The following is a 19830-nucleotide window of genomic DNA, read 5'->3' as shown; positions in this document are numbered from 1 at the left end:
TTTTGTTTACTTATTTATTTTTAACTTAAAATATATTTGATTTAAAGTGCTTTTTGTGCACAGATTGTATCCATATTCTGTTACTTCCCTGCAACTGATCTAGTAAGCACTTGGTATGAAGGTGAAGATGTATTAAAGATATCCTTTCAAAATATGCCCAATGCATTTAAGTTCATCTCTAGATATTTTGAAGATATATTTAAATACATCACTAAATAAGATATTTATAATTTGTCAACATTTTTAATGATTTATAAATATCTCAATTCACAGATACTAACAAGTATTTAATATACACTTAACGATATTATGCAATATCTACTTTAATTTAAAGATCTCTTTACATTACATGCTGTCCATTAAATAGATCTTTAAATGTGGATTTAACAATATTAGAATGATAGAAAAGGAGATTGCAAGCAGAAAAAGGGTGAAAAGGACAGAACCAGGGCCCAGCAGAGTACAGAGGGAAATGAAGCCTGAAGTAAAGCACCTAACAGATATGAGGGTTTTAAGCTATTCCCCAACATTTGTGCTTGGCTCAAAGAATGCTTAGTACTGTGTGTTCTACAAACTAGCTGCTGTTTAGGCAAGATGAAGAGCAACGGTGTGCTTGGAGTTAAGGGCCATGCACATGCAAATATTTCAGCTACAACTCACGGGAATACTTCATATTAAAAAAAAAATTCATTTTGAGCAAACAACAAAATATATGGCAATTGTGCCTGCAGTCATTCAAATTTCACTCTCATCTTTTTCCTTTTAAAACTGTGTATCTAATGATTAATTATGCTGATTTAATTCTATGGATGATTCATATGTTAAGTGCTCACACTTTAAGAGTGATTAAAAGGTGTAACTGGTTGGATATGGACTAATTTCCATAAACCCCTGAAGGATATTTCTTTTCGTATTAGTTTCAAGACTACACATGTGGTCTTAGACATCCAACTCAGTATGTGAGAGAGAGTGAGTGTGTGTGTGTGTGTGTGTGTGTGTGTGTGGCTTTAGCGTTAACAATAAACATTCAAACACTAAATATCAGCATTAATATTACTGAAAACAAACAATCACTAAAATATATTTTTAGTTAACAAAATTATATCCTGCTTTGAAACATATTCTGTAATAATGCAAACCACATTCTTTATTATTTTTTTTTTTATTTAGTTATCCAAGAAAATAAGATCCCAATGGAGACAAGGGTTTCCTCACCCAGGCCAAAACATGCAGCAAGGCTGCCAGATGACTAATTTGGTCTGGCATGCAAGTATAATATTGCATGCTTAAGATACTGTGTTAGGTCCTTAAAAGAGAGCTGTGCATAAAACAACAGGCTTAAACATTGATGAAGTGAAGCAGTGATGCAAGGAGAGTCGGGTAAAATACCTTGAGTCTCAGTGTAAGGCGTTCATAAAGTTGTTTCAAGTTACAGCTTACAGATCCACTTTTAACGGCAACTGAAACTAATGAACCATGAGAAGTACATATGTGAAAGAAATGACCCTATGATCCATTTGTGTGCTCGAGACTTTTACTTTTCAGCTGAAATATGGGTTGAAGATTGGATGTGCAAGCATTACATCAGAATGTATAGTTGGTTGTGACCTTAACTACTATATTTAGACAATCCTCTTTGCTTTAGTTCTGATTTTTTGTATGGCACAATGGCATGTGGTATTTAATCATATTTAAGCTCAAACTGGTAGACTAAAGTAATAATGGGTCTCCTTCAATTTTCAAACAAAAGTACTGTTAAGCTTTAGGCACATTTAAATTTTAGGTTTTAAGTTTTTAGCTCACTATTGTCTTCAGACAAAACCAGAAAATGATTTTGGTCAGTCTAAATGGCCATTGCAACTTTAATATCATAGTTTATTTTATCATTAAAATGTCGTAAATGTCATCTTAAAACTGATCCACATGTTAATAGCTACATGCTTCTGGAGCTTCCTCCTGTGCGGACAGCAGTGTCAGGCACTGATTGCTGCACAGAATAAATTAAATTTATGATATTCCAGCTCTCTGCACATTTAGAATCCTGATTTATACTTGATATGACTTTCATGATGAAATGTGTTAGAGCATGTATGTTACATTTTACAGATAAATTGTTAACTTAATTTAAATAATGAATACTGTTAACAATTACACATGTGGGGGCAGCATGGTGGCAGAGTACTGCTGCCTCTCCTGGAGTCACGTCCCTGGTGTTCCCTTCCTGGAATTTGCATGTTTTCCTGTTGGGTTTCCTTCCAAGGACATGCAGGTTTGGTGATTTGGTGATGCTAAAATGACGCTAGTGTACCTGTGCTTGTATTCACCTTGTGATGAGCTGAAGCCCCGTCCAGGGATTGTTTCTGCCTTGCACCCAATGCTGGATGGAATGGGAACGTCCCTGGATTGATGGATGTAGTCATTAAACATGTTTCCTTTTCAGAGATATTGTGGCAAGGTGTCATGGGAATTTAATGGATGTTTGGGGCAATTCACAACACAGCAACCTCGAATGTTGCTTTCTCACCGTGCTGACATCTTGCACTGCCACCTGGTGGAATCTTCCATATTTACTTAAAGTGCATGTGCAAGTATAAATAGCACACCACTTGCGTACCAGTAGCATCCAGAGGTGCACGCGTTGCATCGCGTGAAGTATAAACCCGGGCTTAGGGTCATTTAATTTAATCCTTTGCTCAAAATATTATGATACTAAGAAAGTGTGCACGTAGTTTTGTAGAGAGCAGCCAGGCACACCTTAGAAGAAAGATAAGACCAGACAACTGGCTTTTACATTAAAGAAAGTGGAGAAATAAACAGAGATAAAAATCCAAACAATTGTTATGTACATAGAGAGAAATAAACAAAAAAGAAAAGAGAAGCATTTCTTTGGTACAAAATAAAACAGAAGCTGATTTAACAAGTAGAGAATTTTTCATTTTGTCCTTTATTAAAACTGACAGTCCTTGTTCGAGTGTGGATGATGAGCAAGTTTGTGTTTAGTACAGCACCTCACATGTTTAATTAGAAATGAATAGATAATGAAGAATTTGCCCTCACTGCTTAGAGAACAATAGGCTTGTTAGCTTAACAGCCAAATTTGTCTATTTCACGTGTAAACTTCTTAGCCTTATATATATTTGACAAACATGTTACAAACACTTTATTAGAACCCTCCATCCATCCATCCATTCCATGTCTTGTAATTATAAGAATAATTTTATTTTATGCCATAGTTATTATGTACAAATATTCTGTGTACATGTCTAATTAGTTAAAAAAAGTATGTCTTTCAAGAAGATTTTATTTATCTTAGTATTTTTTTAAGGCCACTGAACAATAAGTTTATAGAAGTTCACATTATTGATGAAAAATGAGCAGGTTAACATCTGTTATCCGCAGTTTAATTATACAAATACAATACAGTTTATTTTTGCATAGCCCAAAATCACACAGGAAGTGCCGCAATGGGCTTTAACAGGCCCTGCCTTTTGACAGCCCCCCAGCCTTGACTCTCTGAGAAGACAAGGAAAAACTCCCAATAAAAACCTTGTAGGGAAAAATGGAAGAAACCTCGGGAAAGGCAGTTCAAAGACAGACCCCTTTCCAGGTAGGTTGGGCGTGCAGTGGGTGTCAAAAATAGGGGGTCAATACAATACAATACACAGAACAGAACAATTCCTTAATACAGCATAATAATAAAAATTTTACCAAAGTTAACACTTTATTAAAATGTAAAAAATGTTTTGAAATGGATAAAAAAGTTGGAATTGGTATTGTAATCAGCCATATATAGTAACATAAAATCTGTCATCTGTATCAAATTTAAAAAAAAAAAAAAAACTAATTGGAGCCTCCCTAAATTGGACTCTGACATAAATTACTTTAAAAACAAAGCATAATTTAAATAACACTAATTTTACAGTTTTTCCAAGACATTTAATCTAGCAGCATTATATTTATAAAAATATGCCAATTTAAATGGTTACCATAATTATGAAATACATATCTGAACTAGTGGGCTAAGTCTTCATCTTCACTTAGCTAACAAACATCCAAAATAATTAGAAACTGATAATTAGATGCAAACTGTCTATAAGAAGTCTGATGAAGGAAAGAAGGAAAAAAGAGGCACGATTTCTAAATTCACTTTCCTTAATTTCACTTAAAGTAAAAATAGAAATGAGGTTGGATAACTGTGACTAACACAGTGAATAGACAGGCATCCCTAAGGAGATGAAGGATAATTCCTTGCCCACCCGAGACGCCTCCAGCTGGGAGGGAACAGTTACCCTTACATAACCAGGAGGTCAATATAATGAAAGGACCAAGGGAGACAACAATATTTGGATCCTTTATCATCCAATACACTAGAGGGCAGCACCCCTGGGTTAGAATTCCCACACAGACACTTCAGGGTATGCTGAGACCTGTAATCCAATGGGGAAGCCCTGCTGAGCTCCGTGGGATTAGTAATCGTTAATTTCAGGGATTTAAGTCTGACCCGGAGGTGCTTCCACCAGTCCGTTCTATGCTGGTAAATATATTCTATGGGGTTTCTCTGTTTGTTTCAACATACATTGCCTGAGTTTATGCTGTATTTCTTTAAATCATATTGGTAATTACTGTATGAAGCGTTGGACTCATAAGTGGCTGTGTGCATAAGAAAAATAAACTGACCTGTCCACTGTAATAAAACAACTTTTAAGAAACTTATTTAATCCGTTCCTGGCCTAATATTGTGCACAAAACGCTCTGGTAAACTATACATACGACAACACTCAGAAATTACAACATATAATTGAACATATCAGAACACAGAAAATTATTTAAAATATAAAATAACACAAGGACTGTCTTCTTTCAATGCAAAATTTAACACACTGAATTGAGTGATAAAAGCTACTTTTAAAATATATCTTGACCACTTACCTTTCTCCACACAACTCTGCACTATCACAAACAACTCCTGAGAGCGCTCCTCTAAAAGCTGCTGATGAATAGAAACACAACGCAAGGTCCAACAGGGCACCAGCTATTTATAAAAGAAAAAAAAAAGAAATGTAAAGCTTACACAATATTCATTTCATCGATCTCAGAAAGGTACTATCCTAATAATGAAAGAAAGAGACTAAATTAGCCAAGTTGACCCAATAGGAGGAAGTGACCTACTGTTTGTAAGTAAAAACACGGTGCTGCTCAAATGTTTGTGAATTTTTCTTAATGTTATTCAAAATACTACATTTCTACTCTAAAAAAAACTCCTTTAGAAGCACTGCTCTTATTTTTTAAAATTAAAGAATACCCGGAAATTCTATGCACTGTTATGAGGAAGTAATGTATGCAATAAAAAAAGTAAACACAATAAAAGCACACGTAAGAGGTTCATTCTTGGGCAGATATGATAACAACCAAACTTTTCCCTTCATCAATTCATTACTGATGCTCATTGATCCAGTTCAGAATTGTGGGGACCCATGTCATTCCCTATAAAACTGAATACAAGACAGGAAACCAATAATATTCAATGAGTAGTTGCGTGTGGTCTTTGGGACAAAAAACAACCCAACGACTCGCTATACATTTTAATATATTTGTGAACTTGGAGAGGCATCAGCTAACTCTTAAGACTTACCCTGGGCAGAGGACATGGACACACCTGTGTTTGCTGCCCTACTGGCTTCTGGAAGAAGACACTGGCGATACCATACTCGCTGGTATATGAATCCTATTAATCTTTGTCTGGAGAAAATACCTCCAGATAGACAATGTTTTTAGTGAAAACATCCGTTGCCAAGGTGTTTCACTTGCACGTTGCTGAACCGCAGCGTTTGCTTTGTTTCAACGTTGCGTCTCTTCATCTGTGTCATCAGCATGACGTTGTCGTCGCGCAGCGGCGTTTGCTACACACAGGTTATTTGTGGTGAGAACTGAGGTGCGTGCAAGAGCCAAAAAATTTAAAAGTGCATGCATGAGCCATCTAGTGGCTGTAGTTGAACATGAGCACAACAAACTACTCCATACAAACACAGATGTTTCGTTTATATACAGCATGTCTAATAACAAACTGAAAATATGCATTCAGAAAGATGTATACAACACTTCAAAATGAGCACAATTCAAGCGCCCAACCTGACACAGATTTTTGTTTATGAACCTTCATTTGGCCAGATGCTTAAAAGTTGCATTTGGAAATTACTGACTAAACGACATCAATGTAGCACAGATAATTGAATCACTTGTCATATTACAAGGCAGTTAAAGAATGAAACCTTTTTAGAGCTCTGTATAAAACTTTAGATCCAGTTTTGTTATTTATTTGTTCAAACTTTAAGTAATCAATGAAACTACCATATAAACAAGACACTACTATAATAATTGTGGTGTTCAAGCTAAATGACATAATTTACAAGTAATCCAATGGGAAAAAAATTAAGTGACTGGTCCTACAACCTAAAGAACTAGGTTAAGGCCCTTTAATTTTAAAGAAGCCTAGTTTCTAATTAACTACATTCCTCTAGGAGACCTTATTGATGAATTTTCACAAAGGCATTTTGCATACTTTTGCCATTTCAGGTGCTTTTTCTTAAGACATGAAAGGCTTCCGTAATTAACTACAATGTGGGTGAAGAAAAGATTTTAGTGGGATTTGAAACACAGCTATACATAATCCATCCATTAATATTTTTAAAACATTAACTTTTATTTTTTTTTTTAATTTTTAGGGTTTCATCAACAGAGATGTCTTTGCACATTTCAAAGTTTTTCATTTCATGCACAGAGCTGTCCAATTAAATACACATTAGGTCCCTAAACCTTAAATGAAAGTGAAAGCATCTCTCACAATTTCATTGTTCTGTCTTTAACCATTCTTTAACATTTTAAATAGTTTTCTTTAAAGCAGCATCAAAACAAGTTACATAAAACCAATAATTATACAATAGAAGAGTAAGCAATCAACATTTGTGTATAACAACTATACCGCATAAATATTAAATCTAAGTTCAGGTTCCAACAATTATATTTACATTTTCCTTTAATCAAGTGTTTCAAACACTATTTCTGTAATGGCCCCATGCTGGCATGGGTGGGGTTATATTCTCTTTAGAGTAAATTGCAAATTTGGGGTCACAAGCAAAACCTTTTACCATTACACCACCTTTGTTATGTGTCTGACACTGTTTCTCTACCTTATTTGAAACTGCATGTCAGACTTTTGACTTTTACAGTTTAGCCTTGCCCCTTCAGGAGGGTAGCCCAGGATCAGAGCTTGTGGTCACAAACCAGCAGCTAATTCAAAAAACAAAAAGGAGCTGGGATAGCAATTGAATTTAGTTAAATAAAATATTTTTCTCCACTTTAAATTTGCAGTGAAATTGCAGAAATAGCACAAGGGCAATCAAAATAAACAGAGCTACACTTTGAAAAAAATCCCTCTGATACAACCTTCTGAAGAAAGAATCATTTCAACAGAAGTGTGGACCAGTTCTGGCCATCTAAGACTTCATGGAATTGACCCCAGATTCTAACAAACTGTCTCCAAAAACTCCTATTTCATCTTTTTTTGTGTTGGAGCTGGATTTCAACTGTAATCAGCCAACCAGATTTCAAAGTAAATGGATTATAGATTTAAGCACGGCAAGCTCAAAAACCCTGGGTATGTCTTTTGTACTTGTTCACAATACATTGCTCAGTAGTTCTTTGGTGCTTTCAAATTCAGAAATCTCATTGGAAAGAAACATTGGCAGGCCAATAACAAGCAGACAGATGTTATTTCAGCAAAAAGTTCTCATCCTCTTGGATAAATATCCCTAAAAACCTTGGTTGCATTTCCTTGTACCATGGCTAAATGCATGAACAACAAAAAGACAAGCAAATATACTGTGTGTGTGTGTGTGTGTGTGTATATATATATATATATATATATATATATATATATATATATATATATATATATATATATATATATATACTGCTCAAAAAATTAAAGGAAGACTTTTAATCAGAGTATAGCATCAAGACAATGAAACATCTGGGATATTGATTTGGTCAGTTAAGTAGCACAGGGGGTTGTTAATCAGTTTCAGCTGCTTTGCTGTTAATGAAATTAACAACAGATGCACTAGAGGGGCAACAATGAGATGACCCCAAAACAGGAATGGTTTAACAGGTGGAAGCCACTGACATTTTTCCCTCCTCATCTTTTCTGACTGTTTTTCACTAGTTTTGCATTTCGCTATGGTCAGTGTAACTACTGGTAGCATGAGGCGAAACCTGGACCCTACAGAGGTTGCACAGGAAATCCAACTTCTCCAGGATGGCACATCAATGTGTCATTGCCAGAAGGTTTGCAGTGTCTCCCAGCACTGTCTCAAGGGCATGGAGGAGATTCCAGGAGACAGGCAGTTAGTCTAGGAGAGCTGGACAGGACCATAGAAGGTCCTTAACCCATCAGCAGGACTGGTATCTGCTCCTTTGGACAAGGACAAACAGGATGAGCATTTCCAGAGCTCTACAAAATGACCTCCAGCAGGCCACTGGTGTGAATGTCTCTGACCAAACAATCAGAAACAGACTTCTTGAGGGTGGTCTGAGGGCCCAACATCCTCTAGTGGGCCCTGTGCTCACAACCCAGCGCAGTGGAGCTCGATCGGCATTTACCATAGAATACCAGAATTGTCAGGTCCACCAATGGCACCCTGTGTTTTTCACAGATGAGAGCAGGTTCACCCTGAGCACATGTGACAGACGTTGAAGGGTCTGCAGAAGCCATGTTATGCTGTCTGTAACATCATTCGGCATGACCAGTTTGGTGGTGAGTCAGTGATGGTCTGGGGAGGCATATCCATGGAGGGACGCACAGACTTCTACAAGCTAGACAAAGACACCTTGACTGCCATTAGGTATCAGGATGAAATCCTTGGACCCATTGTCAGACCCTACACTGGTGCAGTAGGTCCTGGTTTCCTCCTAATGCACGACAATGCCCGGCCTCATGTGGCAAGAGTATGCAGGCAGTACCTGGAGGATGAAGGAATTGAAACAATTGAATGGCCTTCACGATCCCCTGACTTAAACCCAATAGAACATCTGTGGGACATTATGTTTCGCCCATTAGGCGCCAGGTTGCTCCTCAGACTGTACAACAGCTCAGGGATGCCCTCATACAGATCTGGGAGGAAATGCCACAAGACACCATCCGTCGTCTCATTAGAAGCATGCCCGACGTTGTCAAGCATGCATACAAGCTCGTGGGGCCACACAAGATACTGAAAAGCATTTTGAGTAGCAGAAATTAAGTTTTTGAAAAATGGACTAGCCTGCCACATCTTCATTTCACTCTGATTTTAGGGTGTCTACACAATTGAGCCCTCTGTAGGCAGAAAACTTTTATTTCCATTAAAAGACTTGGCATCCTTTTGTTCCTAAGACATTGCCCTGTCGTTATTTGTATAGATATCCAACTTCATATTGAGATCTGATGTATCTAATGTGTTTCTTTAAAGTGTTCCTTTAATTTTTGTGAGCAGTGTATATATATATATAGTGGTCCCTTGCTATATCACGCTTCGACTTTCGCGGCTTCACTCTCGCGATTTTTTCTCATACATGCTTACGTCACTACGCATGCGCTTTCTGAGAATTTTTTATCTAAGCCACACGATGGCTCCTAAGCGTGCTGCTTTTCTAAGCCTTCTGACAATAAAACTAAGCGCCGGAGGAAGATGCTTACTATCCAGGAGAAGGTGAAACTCTTGGATATGATCAAAGATGGCAATACCCTACAAAAGCCTCTTCACGCATATGAAAAGACAGCACCAGCAACTGCCTATCAAGATGTTCTTCAGCTGCGCACCCAGACACCCACTGCCTACTCCTAGCACTCCTTCAGCGGAAGAAGACAATGACGCACCTGCTGAAGACTCTCCTACTGAGGTCGTGCCTTCATAGGTTAGTGGTTGTGTTTAAGAACTGTGTGTGTGTGTAATTAAATGTACAGTACAATAATCTACTATATAAAAGCGATCAGGATTGTCCTTCCGTCCCGTGAGTGCAAAGCTAAGCGGTATTCCGCTTATCACAGACTTATTACTTGTGGCTTGCGGTACGAAGCGATGCAATGTGAGCAGAGTTCTGGTGCTCCCATCGTTCCCTTGCTTTTGTATGCGATGCGCTGGAAAAATAGGCAAAATTATGTCTCTGGAAATAATTAATGTTGATGGAGTACAAATGCCTCACCGCATAGTAAATATCAGGGGAGATGGTGCTTCCTTATTCTCATCTTTAGCTTATTTAGTGCATGAAACTCCGTCTTTAGCGGTACAGATTCGGGCTGACATTGTACATTTGGACAGGCACTCGAGGGGATTAATAAACTTGGGTTTTCGGGAGATGTTATGAATGGGCACTTTGATGTTCTCATTCCCTACACTTACATGCCTGATGTAAACATGGAGCGAACACAAATTGAGGACAAAAGTCGGTCGCCTTAAAAGGCGAGTGTGCCTAGTAATAATATGATATTTGTAACGTCTAATGTGTCTTATTTTTTTTGTCTAATATATTGGATAATACGTGTGTAATGGTGACTAAAGAGTGTTATTTCATGTCTAGAGGGCTCTAATAATGTTAAAAAACGTATTTAGAAGGTCGTAAACAGGTTTTCTATACTCTAACTGTGAAAATATTCGATTTATAAATAAAGAATCCTACTTCGCGAAAATTCATTTATCACGGTAGAGTCTGGAATGGATTAACCGTGATAAACGAGGGTTCACTGTATATATGGTGTGATGGATGGTCAAGGACTGCAGCACTTCCACCACACCAGGAAGTGCTGAAGGACAAGTAAGCAGGTACACCCAGAGTGCTTCTGGGTGCCCATGCAGCACTTCTGCCACACCAGAAAGTGCTGCAGTAAGGCCATCAGGGCGCACCTGCAGCACATCCAGGTACATTATAAAAGGGGCCGCCTCACTCCAGTCAGGGAGCCAGAGTCGGGTGGAAGAGGACGGAGCTTGCGAGAGAGAAGTGGAGGCGGCAGTGAAGTAAAGGAGAAAAGAGAAGTAAAAAGTACTTAGCCTTGCAAGTTCATTGTGGCTGTGTGTTGAAGAAAAGAAGAATAAAAGTCTGTTGTGGAGATCTGGCTGTCTCAGTGTCTATCTGTGTCCGGGCTTCTTTTACAATGTAAAATGTTCATTTATTCACTCCCTTAAAGTTTTAATAAATGGTGGCTGTCTCTTTAGCAGCAATTAAAGGCTCAAGTATATATGGCATATTGTAAGCAGTTGTTCATATTTAATAGGCTTAATATTTGTCTACTATTCCATTTATGTTTATTCCAGCTGTAGGAACAGTGTGTGTAGGGAATAGTGCACAGCCATCTTAAGTTGCTGCCATATATTTTTCATGACATTTCAATCACGACTGGGCCACCTAAGGAGTTCTTCTACCTTCTGACCATCTGACACTTGTAATTAAGACAAAGAATTACCACCATATGAACGGTCATCATTTAAAAGATGGGCACAAATAAAACACAAATCTTTCTGATTTGTTTTTCAGTATTTTACACTACAGATCAGTACTCAATAAATAAAAAAAATCTTAATATACCAGTCACCATCAAATTGAAATGGCCACCCAAATAACTCTTCTGAATCCCCTTAGAGCTCATAAGCAAAAACAAATGTAAAATAGTTAATTCACTCACCTGAAGGAACTCAAACTTTGATCTGCAGGCGACAAGAATTGTTGTGGCTATTAGCAGCAATATAGGATTAGAGACCATGGTATAAATTGACTCTCCATCCAGAATAAGACTGTTAAAAATAGCAGCAGTCAGTGCTTCAGGCTGCAAGAAAATACAAAAAATAAAATATTAAACAAGTTTAATGAGCAGAAAAGAATTTACTGAAGCATTAAAAAGTACCTATAAATTTTAGAGTGGATAGAAAAATGTAAATAAAAAAACAAAATACTTAATATAACCTTAAATAAGTCACATACTCTCAATAGAATACTCTGTATTTAAATCAGCAATAGGAATTCAGTAATAATCATACTAACAACACATCAGAAAGACCTTCAAACTTAAACCTAAGTCTTTACTCCTATACTGATTTAGTTTATTCTTCATAAATATGATGCAGAGACAGGTCATGATCCTGAAAACTGCTGAAAATATGTGGGACATTTAACATCTGAAGAGCTGAACTCAGTTTTTGATAGGCATTGTTTTTAAAGGGTATATTACAACATTAGAACACTCTAGACGAGAACAGGCCATTCAGCCCAACAAAGCTCGCCAGTCCTATCCACTTGTTTCCTCCAAGAAAACATCAAGTCGAGTTTTGAAAGTCCCTAACGTCTTACTGTCTACCACACTACTTGGTAGCTTATTCCAAGTGTCTATCGTTCTTTGTGTAAAGAAAAACTTCCTAATGTTTGTGCGAAATTTACCCTTAACAAATTTCCAACTGTGTCCCCGTGTTCTTAATGAACTCATTTTAAAATACAAGTCTTGATCCACTGTACTAATTCCCTTCATAATTTTAAACACTTCAATCATGTCACCTCTTAATCTTCTTTTGCTTAAACTGTAAAGGCTCAGCTCTTTTAATCTTTCCTCATAACTCATCCCCTGTAGCTCTGAAATCAGCCTAGTCGCTCTTCTCTGGACCTTCTCTAGTGCTGCTATGTCCTTTTTGTAGCCTGGAGACCAAAACTGTACACAGTACTCAAGAAGAGACCAGTGCATTATAAAGGTTGAGCATAACCTCCTCGGACTTGTACTCCACAAATCGTGCTATATATCCTAACATTCTGTTAGCCTTCTTAATTGCTTCTGAACACTGTCGGGAAGGGGTCTCCAACACGTCGCTCGCAAGCTACCGGTAGCTCGCAACCCCTTTTCAAGTAGCTTGCCAAAGGGTTCATGAATCCTACATACATTTGAAAACTTGATTAGTCAAATTAGGGGTGGGTGATCTTTCCAAAAATTCATATCATGATCCTTTTAACACAAAATCGCGATCCACAATCTGAATTGCAATCTTATCTTTTCAATGTGGCATATACTTAAGAGAATATAGGGACTCAAACTCATTAAGACCTAAGTAACACTTTATTTTAAATATCAGACAAAGTTGAATTCAATTGTTCTCTCGTTCACTAGCTAAGCAGAGTTAAGAAACACAAAGTTGGCGAGTGAGTAAGGAAGGCCCCTCTCCTCAGTCTGCTGCGTGTCTCTGGGATTCGCACAAATAAATCGGTATAGCAAGTGAACTATGATTCTTAACGAAATGAGAGAAGTCGCAAAATCAACCGGAATGTTCAAAGCAAATTCTAGAAAAAAAAAACAGATAAAAAATCCGTTAAGTAGTTCTCTCATGAAAAGCGAACAGACATTGGATTTTATATATTATATATTAGTAAACCTTCAAAATAATGTGCAGTTAAAGTCTCAACAGCATTCTCAGCATTTCTGGAGCTCAGTAGAGCCAGATAACTAGAAGAATCTTCACCAAGCAGCTCTGAAAATGTCTGCTTTGTTTGGGTCTCCATACCTCTGTGAGTCAGACATGAAGGTCATGAAATCAAAGTTCAGAACAAGACTGACAGACGGACATTGAAATGACTCCATCAGAGTGAACCTCAGTGGCTCCACTCCACCAGACACCTGCCTCTATTCTTGACTCCATGCAGTGCCAGTCATCTGACTAACTAAACAACACATCACACATGCAACTGGACATGTGAATAAAATGAAACGGTGACATAGAACAAAATGACAAATGAATAAGTCAGATCTGTGTATTTGGAATTGCATTGTTTTGTTTTGACAGCATTCAAGTTTTAAATCAAGTGTGAGATACACTAGAAAATGCATACAGACATACATTTTGTAAATGTTCAGGCAAAATAACAGTTTGTTTGGGTTAAAATAAGCTATGAGAATAAACGTTAGAAAACACGAGTAGCTCTCGGCTACTTTCATTTTGTAAAAGTAGCTCTCAGGGGAAAAAGGGTTGGAGACCCCTGGACTAGACCAAGTTCTTACTTTAGGTGAACTTAATGGATGTGATAGTGAATCTGAACATTAGGTTTCAAATGCCAAATAGTACTGGATACACTTTTAGATTTGAAAGGATCTGCATTTAAACAATCTGCAATTAACCAGAAGCAATACCAAAAAAGAACACTACATGAAGACACAACTACTTCAAGATCTGTTTAGTATCTATAGCAGGCAGTAGTGCTGCATGGTACACATGTACTAAAACAGTACCAAACTACCAAATTTTTAAAATAGTATGATACCAGCATTATATTTAATTTTGTACCGGATGTTGATTCGGTTACATACCGGCACCACGCATACAGATCCCCAACAGGTGCTCACACATGCTTTATAGCAATATTTGTACAGTATATCAGTACACTTGAATCTCCAAGGGATGGACCAATCCCCCCAACACTACATCACCCATTACAACCCTCATCTTGTTTGAAGAAATAGGAAATAGTTGTGTACTCAGAGGGGTAAAACTGACATGTGTGTGAATCAGGGGGAAAAAGCATCTAAGAACCTGGGGGGTTAAGATACCTGTTATTTGTTTCGGTATGATTTTGGTACCAGTACTGAGGTGCAACAGCTGATATCAGTAATTAGCTGAAATACCCAGCATTGCCCGGGAGGAAAATAAAGTGTTGTTTTTTTATTGTTAATTGTTTGAGAAAAACATAATTAGAAAAAAAAACAAACAACTTCAAAAATAAATTAAACAATGAAGACTCACTAATGTGCTTGTATTGCGGTCTTGTATGTATGTTATCATCGAGTTGACACTCGGAACCGCACAACGCTATTTCATTTCAAAAGCAACAGGGGTGCGGTGGTGGTGCTCAAACATAAAGAATGCTGGCAGTCACCTCCAATTTGCCCTCTGGTGTGGTCGTTCCGAGTGTCAACTGGATGATAACAAGCATACAAGACCGTAACATCACCACCCACCCTACCCAGAAGGGGGTGGGTTAGAGTTGATTTCATCCTACAGTATTTTTAGTCGAGCAAAGAGAAACATGTGCCAAGTTTCATGACAACGTCTCCAGACATTCAGAAGTGATGCTGGAACATACTGTACATACTTACACACACATCAACTTTTATGTATGAATGTATATGTATTATATATATATATGTAAAATATATATGATCTATATGATATATATATATGATGAGAGAGAGAGATAAAGTGAAAATTTTAGTATTGATTCAGCACTAGCAGTCAAACATAAAAACATCTTCAGAATGTTTTAATGGTTTTTATTATACTTGCTATGCCTACTTGAAACATGACTATAATATGCAGAAAACCATCTGCTGCCTACTACCATTTTCCTCCCCTTTCAAGTTAAAACTATAGTGAGTTTGTCATTTGTAACATTCTGTGGCCATCCACTATACAGTTTGAAGGAAAAGCAATCAGGAAAGCAAAACAAGGTTTGGTAACTGGCAGTTAGTCATAATAAGTATCAGGATTTTTCGGCCAGTACTTGACATAATCATTTTTAACAACATTATGTCATTTACTACAAACACAGAAAGGAAATCTGCACCCATGATTTTATTTGTGACCCTTTAAAAATCTGCTATTCTGCTGGATTGAGATATACACATAAATGCAGTACTGCACTTTTACCAAGCTCTGCTACAGTCATATCTCTATTAAGAGAAAAATAAATAAATCTCTTTCCATCAATATGAGCAAAGTCTTGCATACGTTTTGACAGCTTGGTAGCAAAGTGCTGCCAGCGATCTCCTCACATCTCTTTTTCTACTGCTCAAATGAACAGGTCGCAAGAAGTCAAAGCAATTAATGTGACAGAAGCATCAAACACTAAAGAAGATCTTACAATTGCTAACAGTCTAGCAAAAGAACTCGCCCGTCAAAAATTTTAAACATCTTTAGCAAAAAAGACGTTAATGATTAAACATTGTACAATTAACTTACATTGAGTTTAAATGCGATAATGTTTAGCAATTATGATTTATTTGCTCACTGAGATCGATTACTATATAGTGTAAATCTACATAATACATTTCTTCAGATACTGAAGATGTGTAAAAATCATTTTAGCAGTAGAAAACAAAATTCACAAATCAAATTCTTATTTAAAATATTAATGTGAATAAAAATTATACATTATGAAATTCTGCCCTTTAAGAAAAGCAAAACCTTTCAAAAAATGTAGAAAATGTACACATATGCAAAAGGTAAATATTATATTACCAATGAAGTAATCTACGATTAAAGAAATATTCCACCCAAAAATGACATTTTTTTTTAATGTTACCTTTTTGTTTTTTGTAGTGATAACTGAGAAAGATTTTAAAGTTCAGTTTTACATGAAGAACATACATAAACTTTCTGGTACATTGGGCTTCAGCAGGGACCACTGTGAGTCAACACAGAACAGCAAAAAATACTGTAATAATGTCAACGTAAAAAATACCGTGTCACATAATTCACACGTCAGTTATCCAGCCATATGCCCAGAACTTAAAAAAAAAAACATGTATTGTTTGCTAAAATATTGTTAAAAAAATACTTTAGGAACATTAAAGTGCTGCATGAAAATGAACCACTTTCAGGCCAACTCAAGCTAATGAGTTGAAGACAGGGCTCTGCACCAGAGAATGAGAGGGAAAGAAAACATGAGATTAAAATTTGTTCTTGCCCATCACTACAAACATTAGGTAAGTAACATATAAAAAAATATTTTTGTGTGGTGTATTCCTTTAATATATTTATATTTAATTTGCAAGCAAGAAATCTTTCTATTTACTTTTCCATTAAGGATATATAACCTGTAACAAACAATGTATAATTTTTGTTAATACTGCTTACATTTCCTGCTATGGACTTGATGTAAATGATTTTAAGTGAAAGTTTAAATCAGTGTCTCTGCCCAATTACTGCTAACAAGCCAAGATGTTAAGCTTGATCATTCCTTAACTAATTGTGGTTCCTTAAGGGCTCAAAGAGATTCTTCGAGAAGCCCTCTATTGGTAATAAACTCGGGGAAAGAAAGTGATTGAAAGTATAAGGCAGTCCTAGAAAGAGAAGCAGCTTATTTGAGGTCCCCAGGGTTGAATATGCAGGGTATAATATGGACAGTAAGACAAGTAAGCTGTTATAGGCAACAGGTGTATATCTGGTTTTGACATTTCTTCCTCTCCTCCCAATTAAGACGAGAACCCAATAGGCTAGTTGGCATCTTTCCCGTTAAGTAAATGCCACAGGTGACCTGATAACATAATAAAACAGTAAACCATGTTTGGTGCCAAAAGTCTTAGTCTAACTGGATAAGAATTAAAAAACCCTCATAAGGCGCCAATGTTTTCTAACCAATCAAAAGACATCCAGAATACAGTTAGTTACCTATAATGCTGATCCTCCTATAAAAAATTATTTGAGGTATTTGTCAGCAAACCTTACAAGAGTCAACATACCTCTGTAAACTGCTGGAAGACACTTGAGGGCAGGAAATCCTCCGGGTGAACTTGAATAGGTGGTCCGGTCCAGTTGCTTTGAACAAAAAGCTGCAGACAGGCTACACCAAAAAGAAGCACAACCATCTCTCTGTAGACAAATACAAATGCCTGTCAAAACCTATACAGTCAAAGATATATTGTTCAGTGTACATTTGGCTTAAGTTGACCAATATTAACTGCTACACAGAAACAAGTGCAGACAATGTAAAGCTGCAAAATTAGCTAAAGTGAATTAAGGGCAACCTGCTGTTAACTAGACATTAAGCCCGTTACAATAACGGGCGCTAGAACAGTCTCTATTAAATGGCATGGGACCTTGTATGTGGCTGTAATATGTGTCACTGTATTGTGTGCCTTTAATTTTCTCTCGCAGTAATATTGGTTTGTATTTCCGTAAAATGCCTGTAATTTGGTCCGACAGTAATACAGTGGAACCTTGGTTCACGACCATAAATCGTTCCAAAACGCTGGTCGTAGCCTGATTTGGTTGTGAACCGAAGTAATTTCCCCCGAAGGATTGTATGTAAATACTGTACAATTAATCCGTTCTAGACAGTATGAACTGTATGTAAATATATGTATTTTTTAAGTTTTTAAACACAAAAATAGTTAATTACACATTGAATGCACAACGTAATAGTAAACTAAATGTAAAAACATTGAATAACACTAAGAAAACCTTGAACAACAGAGAAAACTAACACTGCAAGAGTTCGAGCTATAGCCTTATGACCCGCTCGCTAAAAACACTTTTTTTTTAATGAGTTTTAAGGACAGGGAAAAAAAATTTACATCTGAAAAATCAGTAATTTAATAAACAACCAAGAAAAGCGAGCGTCCGTCTGTCTGCATGTGCGTGTGTCTCGCACGCGCCTCTGTGTGTGCGTGTGTGTGTGTGCGCGCACCCGTGTTTGTCTCTCTCTCTCTGCACAGGGAATGCACAGGAAGAGACTGAATACGTGCCGTGTGGCCCCGCGCATGCGCACTTCACCAGAAGACACACACACGGACACCTGGACGCACACAGGGGTTTTATTAAAGAGGATACAATACATTTACACAGTCAAATGTGCTAACAAAATCACTGCCTACAATGCTAAGCACATATCCCATGGTCAGCAGAATGGTCCCAAAAATTCTGCCAATTGTGCTTGTCAGTTTCAAGGGGCTATACTCCCTGCAACTATCACATGGATATTGTAAGTAATAAGAAAAAAAACACAAACATTTTCACAAAACTGATGTAACTATCAGAATGTAAATGGCATTTCTCCATCCATCTACCAGCTTTCTCACTTGCCAAGTGTAACTCATGATCACATGGAAGAAGAAATGATGTTCATTTGTTGGTTGTCTGCCATGGTTTGCTCCATTCTCACATGAACACTGACTTGTGATGTTTAAAAAACATGGCTATCTGAAAAGGAACTGCAAATGGAGCCTGCCAAAATGAATCACACCTAAAAGTTATATGAATCATATTTTGGAAACACGCCTTCTGCTAAACAAAATGTGAAAGCCAAATAAATAAAATGTTTTTTTTTAATGGAAATTCACCAGCAAAACAATATCGATCAGTATGAAAAACACATGAATCACATGGCATTTAGTGATTAAAGAACTGTATACAACGTAGCTAATTGACAACTAGCACATAAAAAATTAAAACACTTTTAAAGCAAACACACATTCTGAACAACAAATGTGTTTTATCATGTGTGACCAGACTAGAGCATCTGCTGTACACAGGAAAAGAAAACTGAAAGAACAATCAAGGTCATCGTCACCGATGGCCATGGCCACTTCTTAGTTTAACAAGATTATCCAGCTGTCCTTCAATTATTTTTTTCTCCATCGTCTTACATATTCAATAGAATGAAACCCACTGTTTTCATACCATCTGACACCAACTCCAACCCCATTTTCTTCAGCCTCCCTCTGGGCCTCATCTCCTCTACTTCTTCAACACATCATACTCTGCTTTTAACTCCACGGGGGGGGGGCAGCCAACATGGCACAACAACTCTTGCCCTCCACATCAAACCTCTTAGATCAGAATCAGCATTCATCTTCCATCAAACCCAGAGAAGGCCCTTTAGAAGTCAGAATGGAGAACAACTCTCAAAATGAATTCCACATGCTTACTGTCACTCCTGTGGCTGTACCTGCACCTCCTTTTGCACACAGCATTGTCACCTAAGTACCAGAACATTTATCTTTTATGTACCCACATCATACAACCTGCACATCGGACTGAACTTCTCCCAAAATCT

General features: G+C 37.2%; 1 protein-coding gene across 1 annotated transcript in view; it reads right to left on the bottom strand.

Annotated features, from left to right (window-relative positions):
* Nucleotides 1-19830, bottom strand: part of ttc27 (tetratricopeptide repeat domain 27) — a 267145-nt gene that overhangs the window by 233259 nt on the left and 14056 nt on the right. Inside the window, exons 3-5 of the mRNA XM_039739065.1 lie at nucleotides 17516-17645; nucleotides 11711-11851; nucleotides 4930-5032 (exon numbers count right to left, since the gene is read on the bottom strand). Of these exons, the coding sequence (XP_039594999.1) occupies nucleotides 4930-5032; nucleotides 11711-11851; nucleotides 17516-17645 (374 nt within the window). The remainder of the gene's footprint in view (nucleotides 1-4929; nucleotides 5033-11710; nucleotides 11852-17515; nucleotides 17646-19830) is intronic.

Source organism: Polypterus senegalus, chromosome 16 (genome assembly GCF_016835505.1).
Source record: "Polypterus senegalus isolate Bchr_013 chromosome 16, ASM1683550v1, whole genome shotgun sequence".
In the NCBI taxonomy this organism is placed as follows: Eukaryota; Metazoa; Chordata; class Cladistia; order Polypteriformes; family Polypteridae; genus Polypterus; species Polypterus senegalus.
Note: the sequence above shows the minus strand (reverse complement) of the source record. Positions and strands in the feature narration are given on the sequence as shown.